General features: G+C 42.3%; 1 protein-coding gene across 4 annotated transcripts in view; it reads right to left on the bottom strand.

Annotated features, from left to right (window-relative positions):
• PLEKHG1 (pleckstrin homology and RhoGEF domain containing G1) overlaps positions 1 to 20,686 on the bottom strand; it is a 140,081-nt gene that overhangs the window by 27,741 nt on the left and 91,654 nt on the right. For all 4 annotated transcript variants that reach the window (XM_063329291.1, XM_063329292.1, XM_063329294.1 and 1 more), the window contains one exon: positions 3,989 to 4,089. In XM_063329291.1, coding sequence (XP_063185361.1) covers positions 3,989 to 4,089 — 101 coding nt within the window. The remainder of the gene's footprint in view (positions 1 to 3,988; positions 4,090 to 20,686) is intronic.

Below are 20,686 nucleotides of genomic sequence, written 5' to 3'. Positions count from 1 at the left end.
GGCTCAGAGGACTCCTGCTGTCCGGCAGGCAGACGTCCTCCCAATGGCTTAGGGTATGTAGCACCTTGATGGCCATTTTATTCCTACTGGTCTCCTATAATACCACACTATTTCTCCTACAGGATACAGTAATGCAACACTTAAAGATGTTACATATTCATGCAATGAGTCCAAGTTTATGCAGTAAATATGCTAGTGGCTTGTATCTTTGGCACAAGCCCATAGTGTAAGGGCTGTGCTTTGAAAGATTTTGTTACCTGCACTGCACTCTCTCCTGTCTCACCCGGCTGGTAAGAACGGAATTGGTAAGAGCAGCCTGCCACTGTAAAAGTAACAAATCTGTCATGCTCAAGAATCCTGAAAAACTTAAATAAATTCCTATAGTACCGAGTTGTCATGCGAAAAAGCAGGGCTATTATTATAGGCTACATCTAAGTACCTGGCAGGTGGCAGAAGAGACAACAGAGAAAAGCATTAGTTCCCTTCACCTGAATATCCAGAGGTTTTAGGCTGTTCACAGGTGGTACCACCGCTCTCGGCCTCTGCGACTCGCTCCCGCCAACCGCCCAGAGGGAGGGAGCACGAGGGGGCACCGCTAGAGGAACCCCCTGCTCTTGCAGCCGAATCACTAACAAGACTCAGTTTGAAACATGCCATGAGTGCCAGTGCCATTTAAGACCCTGTACTGAGTTATACAGCTTAAATTATTATGGGCTGGAAAAAACTGCGTCTGTACGATCATCATCAATAGCTACTGCTAATTCCTTTGGGATGAGAAAGGTAAGCATAAAGAAACTGATAATTTTTCATGCAGTACATTCGTTACCTTTTCAAGTCAAATGAATAAAAGTCTCATTACAATGTCTTTTAGGATGCTTCGATTTTTTGGAGTATGAATTATTTTCAAGACAATACAATATCTTCCCTCCGTGGGTGAAGACTTTCAATAGGACAAAGTGCAGATTAGTATCAAGCTGTTGACTACAGGAGGTCAAGAGGAGCAAGATAATCACATTTATAGGTCTACAAATAATCACCATATTTGCACACACAATTCAGGCGAGGCATTTTTTAATTTTTTTTTATTTTATTCATTTTATATCATCACCAGACCATTTTAAAGCAAGACACAAGTATTTTTCTCCTCTGTTTCAATCCAAATTGGAGCGAGTGAGAGATAGTAATGACAGGGACATCGGACAGGCAATTTGCGTGGAATGGAAACACACAGGAAACAGCATGGTTTGTCCTGAATACACTACCAAAAAAACCCAGCTGATGACCAAGTACTGTGAAGTCTAGCCATAAATGCTAAAGCAACAGCATCTCTGAAAAACTTAATTCACTCAGTGCCTGACAGAGCATGGCATTTTAAACAAAAATGGACAAAGCAGGCACAATCCAGTCTTCCCGGTAGAATATCTTCCCCATATAAAGTTCTGGAAAATTAATCTGAAAAGTCCAGACTTTCAGTAAAAATTAAAAAGAAATCAAGAGAAATTTAGCCTTGATACAACTTCACTGTGGCCAAGACTAATTTCTTTCCACTCAGAAAAAAAAACAAACCACAAACCTCTTCCACTAAAGGTGAGTTCTTACAGGTTTTACGAAGGCTCCTCCTGACAACAAGGCAGCCCTTACCCCCGTGAAGCTCAGAGCACAGGAACTGCTGAACACGGCAGTTGCAGAAAACGGCCCTGCACCCTATTTGTTTGCTTCAGTAGTCACCGATGGACAAGGACCCTGCAGAATGATCTGTGTCAGCAGCAGAGGTTTCAGCTTGGCCTCTGCTAAGATCGTCTGAGTGTTGGTAGAAGCACTAAACTTGAGCACATTTCTCTGCAGACTTCCCATTTCAGAATCAAGTCATGGTAACAGGTAGAGAATTTATCCTAAACTGACACTGGGAAAAATCTCCAGGGAAGAACGGCAGCAAATGCTGACTTAGAGAACACTTTCCCCTTCTGAATAAATAAGTTAGTAGTGGGGGCACTTTTCCCAAGAGATGGAGCAGGACTAGTGGACCAGTATATAATCAGTGAGTCTGCTTTAAGAAATAGCTTTCCAGGAAGAGATCACAGTCACAGGACTAGCAGTTACCATCCTGACCATCACTTCTGCCACTTAATGCAACACCTAAAAATCCTGAGTAGCTTAGCTGAGAGAAATTCCCATTTACCGAAAGGAAATTTCTCAGACCTACACAAAGTCCAAAAAACCTGATCAAATGGTTTGAGAAAAACACGATCATTCTGAAACTGTAAAATGATGCTCACAAAAAGCATCTGAAACTACCAACACAGAACGGCCAAATGGACCTTTTTCAAAGATAAAAATAAATAAAAAGGCTCTATAGTATGGTTAGGACCCAGAAACTACATGCCAAGTTTCGCACAGGAGGGAACTTAATCCTGAAAGCTATATTGGGATCTACAATGAGTGTTCAGTCTGAAAAGCTCACAATTTCCATGTAGAATTTTAAATTAGAAGGCCTGAAGTACATTAGTAATTTACTAGAGGCTTTAGACAACTTTCCAGTGAGTTTTAACCATTGTAATATATCCATCTCTAAAATTGCCCCAAAACCGCTTTTTTTCTTTTTTTGCTTTTTAACCTCTGCAAATATTTTTTTTTTGCAAGTCAATTTTTCTGTATAGTGACTGATCATACTTGAAAGTACTTTTGTTAGGTAATATTTGCAATGATGCTGGTATAAATGTCTCCTAACTACCGAGCCTGCCATTCCTCTAGCTTTTGAAGGATCAGAAAATATAATGGCCAGGACTGTTTTTTTCCATCCTGTGACTGCTGGGAAGCTGTAAGCTTACAATCTGTGTCTCATGGCTCTAAAACACATGATCAGGCTACCACTGTGTATTTACTATCGTGTTAGCCATTCAGTCAAGTCAGCTGTAGCCGAAGCAGGACACAGCTGCTTTCTAGTTAAGTGTACTTCCATTACTCTGCAGTAGCTGTTTTAACTTTCAGGAAAAGATTTTTAGGTTTCATCTTTGTCCGTAAGTTCTGAACAGATCCGTCCCCACTCTTCCCTTTGACACTGATCAGCAATCCCAGCAGCTGAAGCACTTTACAGTAGCTTCCCATGATGATGGAAAAAACATTGAAGATGCTCTTTGACACTAGCCCTCCCCTTTTGATTCAATTAAATTATATGTTCTTCAGAAAACACTGTAGTTTGTGAGATGTTTTTTCGACTACAGCAGAGTTAAGAGAGCTTTTACAGGAGTAATGGGATATAAAAGACGTGGGAACTTTATGCCAATATATTTCTTACATCAATTGAATACTCAGGTTTTCCTTAAATGTTGAAGAAGTTAATTATTTTTATAGTAACAGAGGATTCAGACAGAAGTATCATTAGCATGCCCCTAAAAGTGCAGATACCACAGGTCCCACACAATGCAGCACTAGCTATACAAGCAAGAAATTTTACTTCAGGCTTCAAATATACACTAGAATCACATCTGCAGAGTTTTAGAGAAGGATGTAAAGATATTGAACAGAAGTCTTCAATAAATGGAAAGGTACTTGAACACAGTTTTGAGAAATTAATTGAGGGAGCCCCTAGTAGTATAAAACACTACAAAAACCAGATCTGGGTGATGTATAGCGGTACACAAAAGGACTCAATATAGCAGGAATAAAACGACACCTCTAGTAAGGTGAGAATTTCATTCACAGTGGTCTTGCATTAGGCTCAGTTAGGGAACAGAGCAGGCTAGGCTTATATTCATGGAAATACCCAGCATGAAAACAAAATCAGTAAACGGAGACCACATTTGAACTATAAAATAAACAGCTAAAAAAATCTGATCTCAGCAAACCAACCCTGCTGAGAATCAAAGAGTATTTCTTAATTTATATATCTTGGCTGTATTAAAGTGATTAAAGAGTATTTGCTTGGCTTGCTCCCTCCCCATTAATGCAGGCTATTGAACTGTTTTCATTTAGTTAAATACGAATTTACCTGTTGAAACGGTAGATATCCCGTATGTTTCCAAACAGGGCTGATCGCTCTTCTGTCCCCAGGGAGAGCTTGGTCTGGTCGGTGATACAGTCAAGGTAATCCTACAAGAGAAATGAGAAGCAGGCCTTCAGACATTTCCTCCTTTTCTAGATCAGTAAACGGAGCTATGTTTTATTGTACAAGATGAGTCTCTTCCTATCAGTTTCACCTTATTATTACAGCAAAGCCTTCAGCAGCCCCTCTGTGAACAGTCACTCTATTATGAAAGGTAACAGTGCTTATCTGTTCATTGAAACCAAGACAATAACAAAAGACTGAATGCTAAGTTATAGCCTTAGACAGGACAGCCGACATTTATCTTGCTACTGATATACAAATGTATTCGGATTTCATTCACAATGACAGTTTAATTGATCGTTTAACTGGCTCAAAGACAAAAAAACGTAAAAATAAGAGATGAAGAATGTCATTTAATGCAGTCTTAGTAACAGAAAACCTATATAACGAAGAACAGAAAGCATAGAAGCAACACAGGCTCAGAAAAGCAACCACTGCACTAACTATTTTTTCTTTAAATCATAGTTAAGAAAATAATCTGAGTTTGTAGAGGACAGATCTCAGTGTATATATGTGCACGTAATTTAACCACACATACAGTCACATTGCAAATTACATTGCTATATACCCTACCGAAGATTTCCTTTTGTACTTACAAGAGCGATAGCACCTCATCCGGGGACTTCAGTTGAAGAGGAACAAGACAGCTAGAAAGACCTCAGATCAGCAGTGTTCTGGGGGAACAACTTTTCCATCTCTTCCCTCACTTTGATAAGAGCTCAGCTCCTGCAGTGTCACCTTTCATTCTGTTGCTGCTACAGCATTAAAATTTCTCAGACAAAGGCAAACAAATCCAGCAGGCTATTAACTAACTACAACTCATAAACCAAGAAACCCAATGTGCTGCCACATTCATGAAGAAATTCTGCTGGAGGATGGAAATAAAGTAAAAGTGAAAACAGCTGAAACAATGTGAAATAAAAATAAATAAAATCCCTTAGCCTGGGGTAGACAACGTGGTGTGGCAACCTCCCAAAAGCAACACAGCATTCCACGGTGCTGCAAGGAAGGAGCCCTGCAAAACGTCAATGAGACCATGAAAACTTCTAAAATACAACTGTGTTCCAGAGTCGTAAAGAAAAAAGTATTATAGAACACATACATTTGCCAAGATTTATTCTCTGTGTAAATCCCGTGAAGACAAAAGGATTGGATCAACTATGGATCTGACTTCTGGATTTTAGATACCCTCATAAGGATGGTTAAGAATTGCAGCGCTTGACCCTCCGTTCCCTTATCCTTCTTTCCAACTGAAATAGTGTCAGCAGAGTCACTGGTGTAACCAAGATTCAGGTTTAGGTACCAGTAGACTTTCCTGTCCCCTCTCCCTATCCTAATGCTCAATAATCCACACTCTTTCATCACCTCCAGTTAAAAGTACCCCTCATCACAAGCAATACTCAGTATTTTTTGCCAAGGGAAAACAAGCAAGTCTATTCCAAGCCAACATCAGTGTCTTTAAGAAGAGCAACAAGCAGCAGTGGGCATGCAAGCAGGCAGGTCCCCGGAGAGCCACCTCATCTCTTCTGCGATGGCATCTGACCTGTACGCTACCTTCTCTCCTAGCTGACAGTAGCTGTCCTTGAAACATATGTGCGCAGTAAGTCATTGGAACCACATCCCTGAGACACCCCGAACTTGTCCTTGGCTTTTTATTTGTACTCAGAAGCTGCAGAAGAGTAAAAGGTTCAGGATGGTGAGGCAGACAGGACCGCAGCAAGCAACACGCAAGGTCAAAGGCAGAAGCAGATGATAAGATTCAGGGCTAATCCAGCAGTAGCTAAATAATCTTTTATGCCCACTAATACAAATCTGCATATAAAGGCAAAGAACAGAAATGCTCCAGTGGAATTGTAATCCTCTGAAAACATTTTTAGCACTGCGGGAACACTGCAGCACCCCGAGCTGGTATGACGGGGTGGGTTGCAGAGGAATGGAAATCTTACAAGGAGTAACTCCATAGAGCGTATTTACTGAATAAAGAGGAGTTCCTTTCAAATTCATTCATCTCAGCATAGCTGGAGCTTGAGTTTCTTCAAAATAACAAACAGTCCACAGTTATTTCCAGCATCGTGGACAGTACTATAAGCATGGCCTGGTTTGTGGTCCTTTTGTCCTCTTTATCCTGGTTTTTCTTCCACATACGCATACTCTTCCCAGTCTTTCACCGACCCTTAGTAAGAAAGAAGGAACCAAGTACTGCCTAATGCTCCTGCCAAGCAGCTGCCTGCAGGTGCTTTGGCAGTTTTCCAGCATCCACATAGCATATGCCAGTATCAGGTTATACCACACACCCGCAGCTTGTCCTCTCTTTTGCTAAAAGTTCCTCAAGACCGCGCTTCAGGCCCCCTTCTCCTCCCAGCGTCAGATCAGAAGCAAACCAGAAACTAACGGTTGGATTTGTGCTTACCTGGAGTAAAGGGGGACGGTCATTTGCTTAAAACGCTTGGGATTCAGAGGTACCTTGTATCCCACCTCGTACTGTTAGGGAATCACAGAGGATTTGGGGACTGCTTTCATGTTTTTACTTTCTATTTTTGTTAATATTGCTGACTTGAGGCTTGTGCAAGTCCGGCAGCTAGGGACACATTTACGTTGCTGTTACATCTGTAAAGTGGGTACCTGAGCTGGACATGAACGGCCTAATGCGGCACTGAGAGGAGGGTTAGCCACAGCAGCAAAAAAGCTTCAGATATACGTGTTTAGGTGAAAGAGGTGGACATTGGACAGTCTTGATGCAGTGGTCCGACCAAGGCCAGGCAGAGCGCAGCAGCGGACCACTGGTACCGGCACAGCAAGCGGGGACCCTTCTGGTTATAGTGCTTTATAGAGCATGTGTAAAGGTTTCATGAACTCATCCAGGAAACAGATGCAGTATTGGCATATAATGTCCTCTGCAAGGACACCACCACAGGCAGATCAAAGCTACCCAGCCATGGGGTTATTCCTAATTATTTCTTAGCAAATGGTACTTTACCCCTATGGCAGTCACTGCAACCTCCTGCAGCATATCAACAGCTGTTATCATCTGAAGCCATAATGAAAGGTTTGGAGCTACAAGATAACAGGGAAGGCTGCAACCGTAAAGACACGGCGCAGAAATCAATGAAATTTATCAGAACAGAGTACTTTATTTGTTTCTTGTCAGCATCTATGGACCCTCTGTCGGCACCAAATGATTTGTTTATAACCTTTGCCTTCACTAGCCTTTTATTGCTTCTCTGCAGTTATGGCAAAAACATTTAGCTTATTTTATAGGAGAAAAAAACTCCACAAATGCCATTCTCCTTAGATTGATTTATGGAGCAATGGTATTGCACACTTTTGCCATCCTATTTCCTGAAACTCTCAAAAAACTAGAGGAGTCTTGCCAGACTGCCCTGCCTTCCTTGCTGGGTTTGACGTTCTCCCCATTTGTCTTTCATCACTCCAAACCCATCAGGAGGAATGTCTGTTCAAAGCTGCGTATCTGACTACCGTCTCCTCCTCCATAATCACACAAGAAAGATCTCTGGAACAACGAAATGATGACAATACTAACCTCAGAGGCTAGAAAATAATTACACAAATTGGAAATGAGAGAAAACTGTCAAGAAAAGGATGAAATGAGCACAAATATCTTCATGTATTGATTAAACTATTTTTTTCTATGACCAAACTTTAGAAATTTAATGCAAATTAGTGGGATATTTTCATCTAGTTGCCCAGGTTTTCCTTCAAAAACAGACACACACTTAGCTTTAAAAACAGGCTACAGGCTGAACAATAGCAAATAATAAGTCAGCCGTTCACACGGGAATGTTAAAATTACATGTTAAAATTATTAGTGTTAATGGTAACGTCAACATGGTAACGCTTAAAAAAAAAAAAAAAAATGGGTAAAAGCCACATTGCCTTGTAAAACAAGAATCAGTTTTTATCCTGACCTGCAAGAAACATATATACTATAGAAGGTCTTAGCAACCCCTTTACAGAGCAGGACTGTGCATATATGAATATCACCAAAGATATGGAAAATTCGTGAGAGAGCAGCATTGTTGCATACAGAATCACAGAACAGCTTGGCTTGGAAGGGACCTTTAAAGGTCATCTACTCCAACCCCTTTGCATGCACACCTTTACCAAGAGGAAGGCAGACAAAACTCTGAGTATCTGATTAAATATCAATACCAAAAAAAAAAAAAGAAGAAAAAAAGAGAAGGATTCTACCCGCCAGGAAACGCTGCTTTCCAGTGCCTAAACACAGGCTGCAGGAGAAAGCAAAGCTGCTCTATGTCTCTGGACTTCAGCAACACCCACTTTGGCTCAAGCGCTGAGGATTTTCATCAAGAAAACTCAGTCGCTGACCAAAAAATGCTTAAAACCAGGTACTTATCAAAACTCCAATGACTTCTAGTGTTGCAGCATGAGGAAGAATACGTAATATTAAATCAAGCAGGACCTAAATGCAGACAGCACCATAATATCACTCAGACCCCCATTTTCTGATATTCCCTAGATCTTTGCTACGGATATGGCAGATTTTACTCCTAGATGCTATACCATACTCACAGGCATATTTTTGCCTGACTCCCCTCTACCCAGCACAGATGCACATGGCTCAAATCAGACGTCTGTGCAGAAGAGGAACCACTGAAACGGTTCAGCAGCCTGGGGCACCTAAGCACTATTTCCATACTATTTTGAGGAAAAGGCTGCAGGACAGAAGGAAAACATGCCACAAACCGGACCCTGTTTGTAGTCTGCCAGCTAGGCCCATGCTGACCAAACATCTACATACCTGTAACCAGAAAAAGCTGGAAAACAGTTGTTGTACAACAGAATAACTACTATAACATGCTCCCTATTGCCAATTCTGCTGATAACATACGTAATTATAATCTGTGTCAGTTCCCCTTTTGCCTGATTTTTTTTTTCTGTTCTTTTTTTCTTATTATTTATGGATTTATCAGGCAAGTACAGCAACATACTCTGAACGCCTTGTGGGTCAAAAAATAGCACTGACTGCCCACAACAGGTGGCCAAGGATGCTGAATTCTGGTCAGAGCAGCTCACTGCAGCTCTTTTCAGTTACTCAGAATACAACTGTACCCTGCAAAGTGAAGGTGCACTTGTAAACCATACATACATTGCTTTCTTGCTCTAGTTCCTTTGGGTATCTCAGTCCAAGGACTGACTGAGATCTAAATCAAATCCATCTCCTTCCCATATCAAACCCTTTTGTCAGGATTTCTCCTTAAAACACATCATTATCTCTATTGTCATCACCTTTCACGACGGAAGACGACAAAAGACTATTTTAGTGCAGGTCTCCTGTAATCTGCACAGCAGTTTACTTGGAGACACCTGTAACAAAACATTTCATGCAGCCAAACTTAACACGTTTGTGACTTCTTTCTTCCTCTCATCTTGTGTCTTCCATATTCTTCCTCTTTCAGCCTCTGTAACCAGTCAAAACTGGGTCACATATCTATAGGCAGTCTCATTTTGACTGAAACCATCCTTCCCTTCTGGGAGTGAAAATGCTTGCCCAATTGCTCTTACAACCGCTTCCCACCTGCCATCCCGTGTCAAAGCCCTTGTCGTTTTCAGGCCCCCAGAGACAGCCCGGCATGTTCCCACGTGGCAGGCAGAAATCCATGCCTGTCAAGATAATTAGCACCCTTAACCTCACACTTCTGAAACTCCTCTGAAGGAGGAGCAGAGGTGGCAGGAGCCCGGCTTCAGTGTCTTACCTGTATGGATTCAACAGGCAGAGGATGAACTTTTCAAACGCTCTTTCCTGCGATGGTGAGAATTTGCTACCTGACCGCCATCATCTCTTGTTCCCACATGAATAACACAACCACTAACCCAGGCTGCAAGTAACACAATAACATTGTCATACAGCAGGCTAATACAGCTTAATACTTATTATTTAACTAATAGGCATATTTTTAATTGTAGATACAGTTTGAGTGCCATAAAAAACAGAAACCTATTTTATTTCTGCTACAGATGTTGCACATTAATGATGCCAGTAAATCACACCTCAGAAAATGATTGTGCTGCCCACCATACAGCTTCTCCACATGTAACCCCAAAAACTTAAATAAAGAAGGAAATTTCTGCAAGCATGTCTTTCCACATTCTGATTTTCATAGAAAATGGGGCGGGAGTGGTGGTGGTATTTGGTGGGGTTTTTTTAAAGACATCTGAAGCAGGAAAACCCTCACATAAGCCAAAGCACGGACAGGTCCGAAAGATCAGCACCTGTCTGGGGCTATGCACGGCCCTGCCACCAACCGACAGCCAAAGCCAGGGTCTTTCTGAGGACAACACAGACTTGGAGACGTGACCTCCTCTGCTCACTTCAGCAATGGGAGCAGAAAGCTCCTGCGCTCCGTGCACTTCCTAACCCCTGTTTCCATTCACTTGACATCCCTCAGTGCCTCATGCATAAGACTGGCACTTGTCAGCGCTAGCAAAGCTCTGTGGGAAAGAGCCCCCTCAGGCCTCGCAGGTGGGCTCTGAAGCACCCACCTACATGCTGCCATCGAGGGTGAAGGGTGAGGAGAATACCTCCCACTACTGACAGTCAGCGAATGTCCCAATGGGAATGGCCAAAGTAATCTGTATGCTTTATACAATCTGTTACTAGATAAGGGTTGTGATTGATTTCTTTCCTGGCCAATGTCTGTGCAGAAGAGCGGAGTCTCTGACCTGGCAGGAGGGCACCTTGCTGGCATCAGACCCTGGGTGGAGGTGGTGGAGGATGCCATACCGCGCTCACCTGTGTTAATGACCAGCTTCCTCAGAACCAACCAATTTACACGTGCGGTCGGCTCACACGCAGCCTGTGAATAACAGCAATAAAGCAGATGTGATACAGTAAGACGATACTTCACTGACTTCGTGTAGAAAGGGCAAAGATTGATGGTAAGAGTCATGAGAATATGGTATGAAGGAAGACTAAAAATAGAGGACATTTAAGTTTTCTTTCCACTGTTTAGCATTGCAGAGTAAGGTGATCATGACAGACTTCTCCCAACACTTTCCACAGTGAGGGTTCTGCAAAAAAGTTAAAGTTAAGTTAAAGTTAACAGTATTAACTTACATTTTACCTACACAAGAGAAGGGGAAGAATTTTTTTTTTCCATGTAGCTATTCTTGAGTGACAGATTTTCTATAATCAGTGTGATTTCCTCACCTACATTACAGATGTTAAAACACTGGCCCATTACAGATACTAATGACTGGAAGCAGTGACCCCTAGTAGGTCCCTTTGACTTCATCCACATGCATGGAAAGCCACGGGGGGGCACGTGTCAGCCAAAATTAGCTGTGAGGAATTCCTGAGTCCTAACACTATGTTTTGCACCTCTAAACCGCAAGCTTTCTTTGGTTTAGGCTGCCTTTGAACAGTTGTGTCCATGCAGAAGATGAGCACAGGTGGGGTTGTATACAAAGTTAGAAATTTCTAGGGCACGTACATGTCAACAACGTAACACTCAGGAGATCGTATCACAGGAATTCAAGTTGTCAGAGTACAGCTAGTCCCAGGAACTGAACTGAAGCATTTGCTCTGGAAAACTTTGCAAGTGAGAGGTCCCTCAACACTCCCTATGTTGTTCCACCAAGTTCATCCGTAAGGTCCTCAGACTAGGACAACAGCCCCCCCACTAAGCATGGCTGTGAGGTACCACCATAGCTTCCTGCACCTGTGGGCAGGTGCCCACCGCTTTAGAGCCTAAGCCTCTAAAGCAGGCTCTGCACAGCCGCTTTACTGAGTCCCAGTGTCAGAGGATGCCCATGTCAGCTTCCAGCACTGCCCCACAGCTACCTCCTAGGACCGGGGTGGAAGGAGGCACACGTGCTATGATGCCTACTCCACCAGGGTAGGGGTTTATGGCCTTTCTTTTTGCCCAAGCCCTGATTTCTTCTTCTGTTGTCTTTGTCCCATGAGCCATTTTAGAAGGAATGATGCATCTATGAAGCTCTCTGGAGGGTCAAAGCCTGCCACCAGGTGAGCCAGCGTTGAACTGCCAGCCTGCTTGGATGGTCTGCTTCCATGGACTTTGCCTTTGCTGAAGTGAATGTTTCCTCTAATGAAACACAATCGAAGTTCAATAATATTCCCCTGTTCAACTGTGGAAATTTCAAGCTAAAGTCTCCCATCTTAAAAAGACACCTTGGAAGCCAGGCTGTCAATTAAATCAAACTGTAACTTGATCGAGATGCACTAAAAGCACTCATAAACTGAAACTGGGATTCATGAATTGAACGTAATTGTCCCTAAATTGTCCATCATCTGTAAAGACAGTATGGGTAAATCACTGGGAACAGAAACTCACATGTAACCCCACTCAGACACTTCAGAACTCTAACTTATTGAAGTTGTAACCCACTGATTAAAACCACATCCCATGCTTATCTTCAGATATCAGCCAGCACCCACTGCTAAATCACAGCTACAGGGATTTTTCCCAGAAGCTGGCACTCAGAATCGCTACTCAGACATGCAGTTAAGAGGCAAGTTCAGAGACCAGATGGAGATCATGGGACAATAACAGACAAAATGTTTACTGACATTTCACTGCAGAGCTATGTGAGGCCTCAATCCAACCGACTTCCTAAAGTTAAGAGGAAACACACAAGACATAAGCTACAGTAATGAGGACAGCCAAATGAAAATATTAAACAGTAATTAGGATGTCAAATAGTTTGAGGTTGCTAGGCAGATGAAGTAAGTGCTCTAGAGATTTCTGAAACTAAGGCTTCAATTGAGGCTTGACATCAGTGTCAATCAACATCATTATCATCATTCAGTAACCTAGAGCTTTTTAAAAAAGTACCAGCTGAAAATGTTTAATAATTCCAAATAAAAAAAATAAAAATAAATGAAGTTCATCAGGTATAATTTAATTCTCACAACGCTGCTTAGTTGGTCTGATTATGACCTTACTAAATGACAGTCAAGCAAAGCACAGAGAATTACTAAGGCATATTTAGCCTTTGAATGTGTGAATCACCCAGGAAAGGAACCTGAGTCTTGTGCAGTAGACCCTAACCCTGTTAAACAAACTTTCCCCAATTTGTACGGCAAATGAATGTTAACATTTTTTTAAAGGAAATCTTGATATGCGTACAAGTTAAATGAGACATTCCAGAAGAGAAATGTTTATTTTAAAACACAGGAAGGGAAACTGAAAGAGTCTGTTTTCCAAAGAATAAATATGTAAACCCAGCATAATGGAGAAAATCTGCACACCATCCTAAACACACATTTATTTTAACCTTAGGAACCACATGATTCCCAGAGACTTATGGATGGCTTTTATTATTGATGTATGAACAGCAATGAAAAGGAAGCTTGTAGTAGTGGGTGGTTTGCAAGTAAAAACTTTTAAAGAGTGGTTTATTTGCAAAACGGTCTTCTCATGAAACCACAAAAAATAGCAGCTACCTCCACACCTTAATCTGTGGGAGTGGTGAGAGCGGAAAAGAGGGAGACTGCTATGTGGTTTGTTAAGCCTTCAGGTTTAAAGGTCACGGATTACTAGAAGAACATTGTTCACTGACAAGTCGTATTTAATATCAACGATATAACAAATTAAAAAGTGGGCAAATATTTCCATGGATGAGAATGGAAATGGACACAATAAGCAAATAAAATTTCAGAAACTGTGGTCTGGCTGGAAATGCAGAAATTTGTTTGGCTTTAAGATATCACTTCCACATTTTGAAATTTCTTTACAGAAATCCCCGTTGTTCTGCAAAAAAACCGTATCAGCTTACCAAAACATTTCAATATTTACCAAAAATTTCACAGCATAAGCTGCACTTCTCCCCTGCCTCTCAGCTCTCACGACCTGTCCCTTCCAACTCTACCATTCTGTGATTCTGTGACCTATTCCTCCCAATTTTGCAGTCCGGCCTCGATAAACCTGCAACTTTCCCAGAGCTGCTGCTCTGCCACGTCGAGCTCCTGATCAACAGCGAGCCAGAGGGGCAGAGGTGAACAGATCTTGCTTTTGTTACTGTCTGAATTCCAGAAGGGCTCTATACATCCTACTAAGGAGGGACACAACCTCCCACTCCAGCCTCAGTGCAGTCCCAGGAGCAAAGTTTCACTCCCGGAGCCCCCTGCCCACCACCAGCACTCCGATACGGCACGCTCTGCATTTAACTGCATCTTCCTCTTGCCTCCCCCCTCCCAAAAGAATAGAGCTTTCCGGAACAGAAGATTAACTTTCACCCTTTTATCTATATTCATTCGCATTTAGAAAGCGGGTAGGAGGTTGCAAACAGCACGGTTGAACGATTTAACGCCCTGTTGCAATAAAAAGGGAGGACAAGAGCAGTGGCAGCCGGGCTTTTCGGTAATTCTGCAGCTCCCTGGAAGAGCAGCAGCTTCTCTCCCACCCAGAGCCTGAGAAAGGCTCACTGTACATTTATAGACAGCTCATTTATTACCACAGTATAACTCACTCTTTTGTGCTTTCCAAACACGGAGCTGACCTTAAAACAAACACAAAGTTATGGCTATATGTTTGTGCTGTCTTAATGTATGCAGTCCCCAGCCGTACGGGAAGCTCGGCAATCACCTGACAAAGGCAGTCCCTGTCCCAACAAGTTTCTACAATCTAGCTGCAAGATAAGAACTGGATGAAAAGCAAAGGCAGAGAAAACGCAAGGCAGCGATGACATTTTATTCAGTGTCTTTCAAATACTCGGGAACGTGCTGAATGAAAGACATTTATGAATGTTACCAGCAGAAATAAGACCCAGCAGTGATGATGCAGATAAGAAAAAACACGCATCGGTATATTTAACCCTGGCTTTGCATATTTCCTATGAGGTTAGCTTACAAACAGCACTCTGTTCATGCCACAACATAAGCAGCTGCCTTTACCATGTAACTGGTTGGTTAGGTTACTTCTGGTTGTTCACAATACAATACATTCCTACCGTACAGCTGTAAAACACCTTTTTCCAAAGCCCAGAATCCTTCTCATATGCCCAGCAAAACAAGGTTTGGGTTTTGATTTTGCTTTTGTTTTGGTTTCATTTAAGGGTACAGATGGTGAGAAGCTTAAAGCATACATAGCTGGCAAAATAGTTTTGTTCAAGATCTTGGAGTTTCAGAAATGACCTCATCTAAAACTACGTAAGACACAAACACTAACAACAGTTTGTGTACGCTTCCATCACTTCAGGTTGCTTTAGGATGTTTAACGTGGCTCACATCCAGGAAGCAAGAAGTCTGAAGGGAAAACTGAATAGTCCTACTGACTCAGAAGAAAAAAATCTTTAGGTATTTCTTTAAGGGTAGCCAGAACAGCTGTTTACACCTGCTTGGTAATATACCCAATGGTGTTCTTAGATACCTCACCTCTCAACAGTATCCACTGTAGATTATGGTCCTGATTTTTAAACAGCAACTCCAGAAACAAAACAAAACATTAACATTCTCCAATACAGCTGCTTCCAAATTTATTACAGATTTTTGTAAGGGGAACATTTTTCTGCTCCAATTTATACTGCTGTAACTCTGTTGAAACTTCACGAACTTCAGGAAGCCCTCTTAAGTCGGTACTGAGATCCCCAAGCACAATTTCATTTCAACTATCATATCTCAGTATTACTGGAGAAAGTTTTCTTTGCTTTTAATCCATGCTTTTCCTGAGGAGGTCAATCACAGCTCTTCCTTCATGGATGAAAAAAACCAAGCAGTGAGAAAGTTCATCAGCTCAAAAGCATACCAAATAACTGATCACCGTTAAACTTATCCCTGTCATGATCATAATATTTGTTTTGCCCGTAATTTAAATTGCTCATCCAAATTTTCTAAATGCATAAGGATCAATCCCTAGTCAGAAAGAATAGCATGTGTGCTAACCTGCTTTTAACTGCTTTTTAATGTCATTAGCAAGAGAAATTTCGACCAGGGAAGAATCTCGCTCTGAATATCACTGTTTAAATCTAAACTAAACGTCTTTTCTTTCTGTATAGGACAGGCTCTGCAGCTGGCCCCAGTGAGGAGAGCCTGTTTCTAAATCACCACTTTGTTCATAAGGAAATGAAAAGTAAATGCCTAAAACCCACGCACTCATCACCTGCATTCTCTCTTTTGTGGTGAAGATTTAAGACAAATAAATGAAGTAGGTCAGCAGCCTTTGTCAGACAGACAAGACTTGTAAACCTGCAGTGCCTGTAAGTGAAGCTGAGGTATTGCTCCATAGCTTTACAGACACTGATATGGTACGCTGACTTCTAGCCTTAATGCGCTAAAAAAAATACTAATTGTGAGACCACACATCACTGCTCCCTGAGTGAAATAAACGTAATGAAAAACCTCAGAAGAATGCCATCATTAGAGTCTGATGATTACAGCAGTGCCGTAAAATTCAGGATGCTTACACAGGAGGGACTGGTACATCCTCTCACATCACAGTTATCTTCTCAGTTACATTCAATAATCTTCCCATTAAAGCACCCTGTGAAATTTCTCATCTACAAAATGCTCACAAAGGGCAGCTCTGCTAATCAAACCCTTCCTTTTTGCTGGGTGCCGGAATTCTGTACTGCCCAACAGAGGTACTCTTCCAGAGTAACATCTTCATGTGCAACCTATGTCAGCAATCTAAAGGTATCTTCCTCAGGCATGCAGGTTAGCAGCCATAGAAAAAGACGCTGCAAATGGAAATTAAGTATAATGTGGGAACAAACATTCTGGGATGCCTTAGCTATACTGGAATTCCTACTTTTTGAACCTAGGAGGAATTAACTTTATTTTAGAGTTATGCTGTCCAAAACCCCAATGCCCAAGCAACTATGCTTTCACTAACATACTGCAAGAAGTGACAATGCGCACATGTAGTCTTCCGAGTTGTCTTTTTAACTAATTGCCTAAATGTAGAAAGAGACATCCTCTAACCACAGCACCAGAAGGCAGGAAACTGGGAACAATAAAACTCCGATACTGACTTCCTCTCAGTAGGGCTTTCCTTAATCATCGGTGCCACAACACGTATCTGCTGCAAATGTCCAATATTTCCCTTTACAAGGCATCCCCCCTTCCCCAAGGCATATATAACTTCAACAGACACACTCACCTTGGATGAAGCTTTCCATGCCAGAAACCTGCCTCCCTGCTGAGTTGTTTTAGGAGATTTCAGCAAAAGCATTCCCCCGGGCCTTTTTGAGAAAGAATGCCCTTTTTTGCTCATGTTGAAAAATTTTGGTGACCTTTCACCCTGAGAAGACAAGCACCCCCAGGCTGACTAGCAGGGACATGAACCATAGCCCAACATCTCAAAGAGGGTCAGTGGCAGACTGGAGCATAATGGAGACTTTGTTCCCAAGAGCATGCCTTTTGCTGTCTTTGTGCAAATCTCCCTATATTTGACCATACTCAGGGGAGGAGAAGCCCCTCAAATTCACATATTCCCAACAGGAACTTTTAGCAATGGTCCTTCGCATGTTTCGGCTCAGGCTTTACAAGGTCTTAACCCACAACTGCCATTCTTGGATGCTGCCAGTCGCATCAGGTTCAGATCTGCTCCTCTGAAGCAAGGGCAGGGAAGAGATTCTTCCTGTGCCTCAGTGACCCTCTGCAAACCTTATGCAGTGTGGAGAAATGTGATGTGCAGTTCCAGGGCAGAGGAGACACAAAGGAGTCCTACAGAAAGATGGGAAGGAGAAAACAGGAACAACCTTGATGGACACCAGAAGATGGTGACTGAATGTTATCAGAACTTAAGAGGGCAGAATGGTGATGAAATGAGAGGGAGGAATGGTGATGAAAACATTGTCAGATGAAAGACTAAATAAAAAGCTGAGGTATAGAGGGAAAACCACAATAGACCTGGCAAAAGACTGTGACAAGTTTTTTTAAGGGTGTCTTCAGACCCGCCAAGACAACTATGGAGAGGGATCTGGAGTCAGTAGACACTACGAACATAGGAAAGAGAAAGACTAAAAGTGATAAATCCCATGAGGAAATGAGACAATATGTATTGACAGGGAATAAGGATGGGATTTCCTGAGAGAAGACTTAGGACAGATGGGCAGGGAGATGATAGGCAGAAGATGGGGCTGAGGAGAACGGAACTCTCTAGGTAAAAAGGCTTGACTATAAAAAAAGAGGGGCAGGGGACAAAATATCTGCAGAACAGATAGGAGAGAGACTTCAACTAGTCCAGTAGAGATAGGTTAAAAATTGTCACGTTTGGAGTGAAAGGCTAGGGGTATTCATTCACATAAAAGAAGTCTCCCAGATTTCAGATGGAGTTCAAGATTCCTGAAGCTCAGCCTCCATTTGCATCAAATATTTGTGAAATGCACTGGCAACACATGCTCCACTCCCCTCTAGCTATTGTGTAGATGCCAACGACTTTTTACTGATATTATTTTACTGATAGGAGTTCTTATATCAAATGGCTGAGGTTCATGCAGTGAAGAATGGATTGAGAGCAGCCCTGAGGAGAAGGACTTGGGGGTACTGGTGGATGAGAAGCTCAATGTGAACCGGCAATGTGCACTCGCTGCCAAGAGAGCCAACCGCATCCTGGGCTGCATCAGAAGAACCGTGGCCAGCAGGTCGAGGGAGGTGATTCTGCCCCTCTACTCTGCATTGGTGAGACCCCACCTAGAGTACTGTGTCCAGCTCTGGGGACTCCAACATAAGAAGGACATGGACTCACTGGAGCAAGTCCAGCGGAGGGCCGCAAAAATGATCAGAGGGATGAAGCACCTCTCCTATGGGGGCAGGAAAGATGGGGAGTGACTCTTTACTGGGGATGTCATGATAGGACGAGGAGTAATGGTTTTAAACTGAAAGGGGGGAGATTTAGATTGGATATCAGGAAGAAATTCTTTACTGTGAGGGTGGTGAGACACTGGAACAGGTTGCCCAGGGAAGGTGTGGATGCCCCATCCCTGGAAGTGTTCAAGGCCAGGCTGGATGGGGCTTTGAGTAACCTGTCTTGTAGAAAGTGTCCCCACCCATGGAAGGGATTTGGGAACTAGATGATCTTGAAGGTCCCTTCCAACTCTAACCATTCTATGATCTAGATGTTTTCAAGGAGCTGATATCGCTCTGAGAGTGTACTTAATGTAGCATGACAGATGCAAGCACTATAAACAGCGCATTTGCATTGCTCCCTCATTTTGCAAAGGTGAAACACAAGCGTGGATGTCTTTTTCTAGAGTTACAAGCATTTGTACAAATTACGAATACGAACTTCTGACTCCTATGAACCATGAGAGCAAAACACATTTTTATTATAAACTCAGGGACAGCATTTTACTTAAGGGGGAAAAAAAAAAGTTATTTCAGTAAGCTATTCTAATCTATGTTTATGCCTATTATAACTAATTTGCTACTTGAAAAAGTCATGCTGGGTCCTGAAGAGAAGGTTTGCAGGTTCTGCCCTGGCCAGTACACCTGTCAGCGTGACACAAGCAGGAAGCAGAAGTATCCGATTTCTCATCTCAGACTTGCCCAAAACACGCTTCAAGCTGTACTAATTCAAAATTTTAATCATACTTAACAGATCATCTGATAAAACATACCAAACAATGGAAAAATTCGCTCTCTCTTTGTTACAATGCTTGCCTGTGCAAGAATCACAGCAGCATGCCTCAGAACTATCACAATTCAAGCGTTCTTTCAGGTCACAGACAAAATGGCTGTACTAGCTAGAAAAGCAGTTGTTTTTAAAGTGTATCTTGGGGCAAAGGGAGCCAAATGGTGCCTGCATGGCCCCCTCTCACTCATCCTGAGCCCATCAGCCCTTATCAGCTATTGAAAAGAAAGCTGGAGAACCTCAGCAGGTCTACAGTATCAGTTAAAGATCACATTAGCCATGTCCTGTGAAGTCAATTTCTACATCTGTCTAGCATTTTGGGGCTGTTAAGAACAAAGACCACCCAGATACTCAAAGGCCAACAGAAGTTATGCCTTTTTAGTTTATTTTTATTTATTTACTTATTAATGACCTAACAGCATTAGGTCAACAAAGGCATCAAAAAGGGTGAAATTCTATTTTCCCCCATTCACTCCATAGTCTTTTATGTCAAGCATGATAACTCTACATGTTCTAAGGATAACATAGGCTGAAAGGACACTGTCCAAACTACTATGCTAGTTTTAATGAGCTGACTTGGGATGGTACCAGGATCCTACATGCAACTTCACACCATCCATGTTAATGGGTCATCTGTGTACAGCTGTGTACGTTCTTTACATTTATGTGCAAAAATCTTGGAAACCAGCTGCAGGCACATGAAGGGCGAAACGGTAATCAAGAACAGTCAGCATGGATTCACCAAGTGGAAGTTCACCTCCCTGATAACTTTCTATGATGAAATCACTGGCTTGGTAGATGAATGGAGAGCAGTGGATATCGTCTACCTTGACTTCGGAAAGCCTTTTGATACTGTCCCATATAAGATCCTCACAGTCAAGCTGATAAAGGGTGGGTTGGAAAAGTAGACAGTAAGGCTGATTGAGTACTGTCTGAATGGACGGGCCCTGGGGGTGGTGATCAAAGGCACAAAATCTAGTTGGAGGCCAGTAACTAGCAGCATACCCCA

Source organism: Chroicocephalus ridibundus, chromosome 3 (genome assembly GCF_963924245.1).
Source record: "Chroicocephalus ridibundus chromosome 3, bChrRid1.1, whole genome shotgun sequence".
In the NCBI taxonomy this organism is placed as follows: Eukaryota; Metazoa; Chordata; class Aves; order Charadriiformes; family Laridae; genus Chroicocephalus; species Chroicocephalus ridibundus.
Note: the sequence above shows the minus strand (reverse complement) of the source record. Positions and strands in the feature narration are given on the sequence as shown.